Source organism: Teleopsis dalmanni, chromosome 2 (genome assembly GCF_002237135.1).
Source record: "Teleopsis dalmanni isolate 2A chromosome 2, ASM223713v2, whole genome shotgun sequence".
Lineage (NCBI taxonomy): Eukaryota > Metazoa > Arthropoda > Insecta > Diptera > Diopsidae > Teleopsis > Teleopsis dalmanni.
In genome coordinates this window covers 106,590,944-106,598,979 of record NC_051847.1, presented here as the reverse complement: position 1 = coordinate 106,598,979, position 8,036 = coordinate 106,590,944, and the positions used below count along the sequence as shown (strand labels likewise).

The window sequence follows — 8,036 nt, the reverse complement described above, 5'->3', positions numbered from 1 at the left end:
GTGCAACCAGCTCGACCATTTCTCAGCACTGTAGTTGATTATTGTGGCCCAATATGGGTTTATTACAAACAAGAGGCAAGCGTCCACAAAAGGCGTATATCGCTGTCTTTTGCTGTTTTGCAACCAAGGCGGTACACTTAGAACTTGTGACTGATCTGAACACAGATGCATTCATTGGAGCATTAAAACGCTTCATAGCAAGACGAGGACGCTGTAAAACGTTATACTGCGACAATGCGACCAACTTCGTTGGAGCGAAACAAGTTGCAGGAACTTACTGACGTCATCTACGCTGATCGAGCGAGGGAATCAATTGCAGGAATGTGCAGTACGAAAGGCATAGAATTTCACTTCATTCCACCAAGGTCACCACACTTCGGCGGGTTATGGGAGGCAGCAGTAAAATTTGCCAAATATTTGCTGGTCAAAAATGTTTCAACAGCATCACTTACATATCAAGAGCTTGAAACTGTCGTTATTGAAGTTGAAGCAGTGTTGAACTCGCAACCCCTTATTCCTAGCTCATCAGATGCAAACGATTTGAACGCAATAACTCCAGGACATTTTTTAATAGGTAAAGAAATCACTTCAAGATTTGATGTGCATGCACGTGACTCTAAAGAAAAATTACTTAAACGCTGGCAACTGGTATCAGAGCTAAAACACAGTTTTTGGCAGCGCTGGACTAAAGAGTATCTAAGCGAATTACAACAGCGCCACAAGTGGAAGGGTCCAATCACCAACATACAGACCAATACGATGGTAATCCTTAAGGAAGATAATGTCCCAGTTCTGCAATGGCCTTTGGGACGCATCATCAAGGTTTACAAAGGCGAAGATGGTTTAGTGGGAGTTTGTGACATTCAAACAAAAAAGGGAGTATTTAAAAGACCGGTGCATAGATTAGCTCCATTATTTCCTGAAGACGATAAATTAGAAGATCGAACCTTTGGAAAAATGACTGAAAGAAAAATCGAATCAGAACAGACTCAAGAAACTCCAAAGTCACCTCCCGTGTCGCTTATCGTAAACATTCCATTAAATCGCATCAGAAAACCTGAATCATTAGTCAATGGGATAACTCCAACAAAACGGTCATGTCTGAACCCCGGGCTGCTGCTTACCATTATTACTCTACTCATTTTGCCACTTGCACTATGTAGCCCACATCCAGAGTTCCAGTTTTCCAACTGATGCTATTAATGCAGGCAAAAAATCACCCATCAAACATCTCCAATACCGACGCCACGACATCAACAGATGACCGAGGATACAGCATGTTGACTTGCAGCTTTCAAATAATTAGAATTGATGTTGTCAATTAAAGGCGGGCAGCATGTTCACACATTTAATTATTATTATTGTAAAATTGTATTATTATTATTATTGTACAATATCAAGATTTACACATTTAATTAGTATAAATATATTTATCTATATGTAAAACAATTATTGTAAAATCTGAACATATATGTTGATGTTAGCAATATCCAAACTTTGGCTTTCCTTTGCATTACTTAATTTGGTAAAATGCAGTGGCACTGAACTTGAATATTGCATTATATTTCTTGTTAAGTGCAGTGGCACTGAACTTTGAATATGTAACATTAGGGTGGCTCAGAAAAACTAAAATGCGATTTTTAATGAGCGCACCCCCTAGGAATGTGCCATTGACCAAAAAAATGATATTTCCAAAGTTTTGGACCAATAGGATTAAAAATGACGTTGCGCCACTCGAGCAAAGTTGGGTTTTCAGTACAAAAAACAGAAATTTTTCATTTCAAGGTCATTTTTTATCTTTTATCTTATTTCAACAGTTATTAATATATACTCATTTGATAGATAATTAAAATATCTTTTTAATAAGATACGGATGAGCAAAATCGGTTAAGAATTATGCGCAAAACACAATAATTAGTTGAGCGACTGTGCTCTGTTTTCTATTTCATACCTTTTAGCTGGCATGCACAATGCAATCGCAAATGTTTACAAGAAACGGAAAAAACATAAATAAAAAATAAAAATAATACATTTCTACTTAATAATTTATATAGATATTTAAGAAGAATTGAAAATGTAGTCAAAACAAGAATTTTTTCGTAAGTAAAGAGAAAATGGTCGTACAGGGAGTATGACTGAAGTTAATATCCTTTTAGCAAACGAAGCAAGAGCGACTAAAAATTTCATTGATTTTAATTGGAATGAATTCGATGAAGAAATTTGTCTCAAAATGGATGCTGAATCTTTAGTCACAGTTCAACAAAATTGGGATAACGCAGACAGAACGATTCTATTTATCACTCCTATTTTAGTTTCCGCCCTTGACAAATGCAAGGTTTCGGATCGATACGCTATACATATTTTGTAGTAGTAGGTATGGTTACCTATGGCGCCCAGGTGCCATCCAAGATTCTCGATGGATGGCGAAAATCATGTACTTACTAAAAATGTATATTTTAAGAGATCAATTTACATATAACTCGGATGATTTGTACGAGATATATACATTTTTATGGTGAGCATATGTGTGAAAATTTTCACCCATACTAGGTAAGGTTATGTTCGTTAGGCACGTGCTGACAGTTGTCAGCACTTCTACTCGGAGAGATATATTGCCCATTGGGATGCCCTCAAAAAATTTTACCAGGAGATGCGAGTTGCTAATCTATGTTATCCTTGTTAAACCATTTGGCTTTCCAGATGAAGTTGAGGAGATCCGATAAGTTTGCTTTCGTTATCTCTTCCAAGCCAGTAAAATAAGGATCCCCGAAACATTAAAGTAGCCTTGTTTGAAGTCCTGGACAGAGACACAGGAAGTGGTTGATAAATTTTACCTCCTCTTCATCTTGGCAACTCCTGCATAATCCACTTATTGGAATTCGCCACCGTTGGAGCATACGCGCAATGGCACAGTGCCCCTTTAGTACTCCAGAAAGCACACGAACTGCATGTTTGCTGAAGCCTAAAATGCTTTTCGTTTTATTTTTGTCAAACTTAGGCCATAAGATTCTAGCGACCTTACAGCCTTCGCGGTTAGTTTATAAATTGTTAGTCACCGTATTGATTTTCTCTATTATCCTATACGGTTTACATATCGGTGTATGTATTCTGAGGTCGGCCTCTCCTGTATGAAGTTCAGAACCTCTTCTGGCCATCTCATCTGCTAGTTCATTCCCTTCAATATTGCTATGTCCAAGTATTCGAAATGTACTATGTCCAGCAAAGAGAGACCTCATGATGTTTGATGCTCATCAGTGAATCGCAACATTTTAATACTATCTTGCAATTTAGATTCAATTGCTTTCAGTGCGGCCTATCTACAAAAATCGTGAAATTCGAAGGACGAATTGTACTTTGTTGTCTAATGTTGACCTCTTTTTCGATAACTTGTATGTCGCCGTGATAGACGCTGTAAGTAGCAGGGATTCGGTAGCACTGTCTTATCTGCATATCTTTCGAGAAGATACCTGCTCCCGTACTGCCTTCCATCTTTGAGCCATCTGCGTAGATAGTAACTGTAGAGTTACCGGTCACAGATCCAAGCTTCCAGCTATCTCTGGTTAGATAAAGAGTGGGAACCCACTAATGAAGTAATTTTCCTCAAAGAACCTTATTGATTTCGTGACCGAAGAGATAACAAATTTTTTTGATCGTTTTTGCCTATCTAATAGTTTTATCAGTTTCGATCCTTCGCCATGGATGGAGACGCAAGATTATAGAGATGCACTTGAATTCTGTGCCAGACTTGATATGATAAATGATTGTATAGAAAGAGAAATTAGGCTTATGATGGATTATAATTCGATTTTGACAAAATATGAAGAGGGAAAACAATATGTTTTGCAAGTAGTCGAACATTATCATAAAAATTATCTTTCACATATCCTACACATATCCTAACATAATAAACACAATATATTAATTACTGAAAAAAAGGGTTTTCTTGAAATTATAATTTTTTATAAATAGTTAACTAAATCGTAGCATATACCATACCTATTACATAATTGTGCATGCCAGCTAAAAGGTAATAGAAATAGAAAACAGAGCACAGTTGCTCAACTAATTATTGTGTTTTGCGCATAATTCTTAACCGATTTTGCTCATCCGTATCTTATTAAAAAGATATTTTAATTATCTATCAAATGAGTATATATTAATAACTGTTGAAATAAGATAAAAGATAAAAAATGACCTTGAAATGAAAAATTTCTGTTTTTTGTACTGAAAACCCAACTTTGCTCGAGTGGCGCAACGTCATTTTTAATCCTATTGGTCCAAAACTTTGGAAATATCATTTTTTTGGTCAATGGCATATTTCTAGGGGGTGCGCTCATTCAAAACTTCATTTTTAATTTTCCCCCTTATAACGTGAGCCACCCTAATGTAACATATATGAAGGCCAGTGCATTGGCATTAATTCTTGGTTGCTAGACACAACAAAGAATTTGGTTGCATAATATATGCCGAGCTTGCACTTTGGGCAAGAAAACGGTAAAGGAAAAGAATAAAATTTAGATATTGTTATTGTAATAATTTGTAATAATTTAGTATTTAAGGCAAAATTTAATTTAATAAAAATCAGATTGAATCAATATTCGATCTCTTTAATTCAAAATTTTAGAGTTTCAGTTCAAGTGCTGGAAACTCAGCTTTTCAATAAGGAGTTATTTCATTAACAACACTTTTGTAGAATATTGTGCCAGTGCGGTTTAAAGCTCGAATTATCGTTTCCAACATTTGATTAAAGTAGTCACAAGACAAGGAATAACCCTGACTGAAACTTCGTTTGGTATCAAACGGATCGGAGAGATTCTTCCCTATTCTAGCGGAGCTGGTCGTGTTGCTTAACATCATTTTACATAGCCGCATAAGTTTTGCTGGGACACCAAATTCAGACATAGTAACATAGAGAGGGCTTCCAGTCGAAGTGTTGAAAGCAGCTGTGTTATCGACAAATAGGTGGTATGTGTCGATTTGTTTTTCTTGGGACTTCTCCAAAATTTGACGCACTATGAATATCTGATCTGGGATGGATTTGTCAGGTCTGAAGTCACACTGACAAGGTCAAATCAGTTGGTTGACGATTAGCTTCAATTTTTTACGTAGTATGTTTGACAGAACCATATTTAAGATATTTAAAAGACTGATTCAGCGATGGTTGGCGTAGTAGCATGCATTTTAATAGCTCTTCACCACCAGATTTAAACAGTTCAGGCGGTAAATCATCGGCGCCTGCAGCTTTGTTATTTTTAGCCCTATTATGGCTGTTTTAACGTTATTATGATCAGAAGACGGGACGATTATTTCATCGTCAAAGATTGCAAATTCGGGATAATTTTCGTTTTCAGTCACATTGCTACTACCGCCATTTAATATGTTCGAGAAGTGATCTCTTCAAATGTTATGCATGCTTTGGACATCTATCACTAGATTACCATTTTCATCTTTGTAGGAATTATCTCCAGATTTATAACCATTTGTCAGGCTTTTAATTTTTTGCTTAATTTTCGAGCAATAATCTTGTCGCCCAGCCTGTCCTCTCTTCTCTTTTGCCGATATTGTTCTTTATCAGCGCGCGTCACAACTGACCGCAGAATTGCGGTATTGTTACGACACTTTTGGTCGTACCAGCTGTTTCTTTGTATAAGTTGATAGCCGATCCCCTCTTCTGCAGCGGTACGCATATAGTTGGAGATGTAGTTCCATTGTGCGCATATATCGGTTTGTTCAGATAAATTTTCCAGGTACTGGTATAGTTGAGTAGCAAAGTCATTAATTGTCTGTTGTGATTGCAGCTTCTCGACGTCTAGCTTTCGCTGTGCCTGTTCACGTACCCTTTTTTATTGCACATAAACGTGTGCGGATCTTGGCTGCTGCCTCCTCGGATAGTTCGTACATCCAAGACACTGGAAGCATGCCTTTCGTCTACCACAACGTGATCAATTTCAGATCTTGTGTTTTAATTAGGTGACAGCCATGTTGCCTTGTGTATGTTGGGATGCTGGAATCTGGTACTACTAACCACCATGTTCCTAGCCGCGCGAAATCAATCAGCCTTCTTCCATTATCAGAAGTTTTTGTGTGAAGGCTGAATTGTGTGAAGGCTGACAGTAGCACCAAAGATACCTTCTTTACCCACGTTTGCGATGAAGTCTCCCACAACCATTTTGGTGTTATAATGCGGACAGCATTCATATGCTTGTTCAAGCTGTTCATAGAAAGTTTTCTTGATGTCGTCATCTTCATCTTCCATCGGGGCATGCGCATAAATTAGAGTAATGTGGAAAAAGTTTGCCTTAATACGGATTTTTGCGAGCCTTTCATTTATTGCTGTAAATATTGAGACCAAATTTCTCAACCTTCGGCTTACCGCAAATATGATTCTGAATTTATGCTTTGTTGCATGGCAACTGAAGTAGATGTCACAATGTTCTTATTTAGAGCATCCTTGGCCCGTCCATAGCATTTCCTGGATTCTGGTAATGTCAGCCTTATATTTCTTGAGGATATTAATCAACGGTATAGATCCACCTTCTCTGTAAAGAGTTCAGACATTCGCGGTGCATATTTTTTTAATCGTATTCCTTAAAACGTTTGCGATTGTCGTCATCAATAAATTGATTCTTATCTAGGACTACCTCTTTCTTTGCATTGAAAGGAGATTTTAATTAGTGTTGTCCACACCCGAAGCATAACCGCATACATCCATGAGGAGGATTTCGCTGCACACATGAGTTTACTATGCACGGATGATTGTAGCCATTCAGAGGCTGTCGGTCAACTTGGAGAAAACAGTGATATGGATCGCGCTGGAATTTACCATGTTAAATGTCATCAAACACTTTACCTTGTATGTTCAGTCCCTCCCCGCAATCTGAATTATTTCCTATATGAAAATCGAGATTTATATTAATTGAGTCAATATTTACGACCGTAGAAAAATAACCTTGTGTTAGAATTTCTTTTTGTCCTGTACCGAAATTTTTTAGTATCTGCTTTTAAATTTACATTTTTTTATTTTAAACAATTGTTTATATCGAATTGCGCTAATATCACTCCCCGTATCAATAGGCACTAACAGTTGATTACCGTTTATCATAATGTCTTTGATTATTATTATTTTTTGACATAATTTTCGGCAACATGTTAATTGTTTTTGTTTCCTAATTTTTAGGATATTCAAATGATTAATGGTCAACCTCAATACATTTATAGCATATGACAATCATTTTAGTATAGTCTTTTTTGGTCTGATCTTTTTTATAAATACTTTTATTTTTACCATAATTTATTTATGAATCTTTCATAGATTTGTAGGCTTCCATTTTGACCATTAAATCTTCAATATTCACTGCTTTGTTTAAAATAGATATGTTTAATATGGAATCTGGTATACCCTGAATGAAATATTTTATAATCCTCGCATCATCTAAATTAATTGGACTTGCCATTTTTATTAAACTGTACAAGTATCGCTGAAGAGATTCTTTTCGCAACCACGAGTATACGAATGGTTTAAAAGGTTCAAAGAAGGTCGCACAATCTTGGACCATGATGAGATCAGTCGTCGAACAACAACATCTGTTACTGAAGAAAACATATAATCGGCGAAACAGATCGTGTGGGAAAATCGTTGTGAACCGATTAGATAGATTGCAGTGTTGTTGGGCATCTCATATGGATTGACCAAACACATGTTGACTCATGTTTTGGGCTTGGAACGCGTCATTGCTCGGCTTGTGGCAAAAAAGCTGAATTTCATTCAAAAAAAGTGAGGAAAATGTGAGGAAAGAATTATTTTTATGGATTAATAAATATTTTATTTAATTTATGAATATTTATTAAATTTTATTATTTATTAAAAATTAAATAATAAAATTATTTTAAATATAAAATTTTTGTAAATATGTACAATTTTTGGCCAAAAACTCTACCAATATCATCAACCAAGCATCGTACACTCCAGATATGGCCCCGTGTGACTTTTTCCTCTTCCCCCGACTCAAGTTGCCGTTGCGAGGTACGCGTTTTGA

The 8,036-nt window shown here is 36.4% G+C and overlaps 1 protein-coding gene across 1 annotated transcript; it reads left to right on the top strand.

Annotated features, from left to right (window-relative positions):
* Nucleotides 1-234: 234 nt before the first annotated feature.
* On the top strand, nucleotides 235-1,194 carry LOC119675325. Its single transcript, XM_038086519.1, has one exon. The coding sequence runs from the start codon at nucleotides 235-237 to the stop codon at nucleotides 1,192-1,194; it is 960 nt and encodes a 319-aa protein (XP_037942447.1).
* Nucleotides 1,195-8,036: the final 6,842 nt, after the last annotated feature.

What these genes read in the sequence shown, in the direction of transcription:
- LOC119675325 (XM_038086519.1), top strand. Translation starts at nt 235, where the DNA reads ATGCGACCAACTTCGTTGGAGCGAAACAAGTTGCAGGAACTTACTGAC.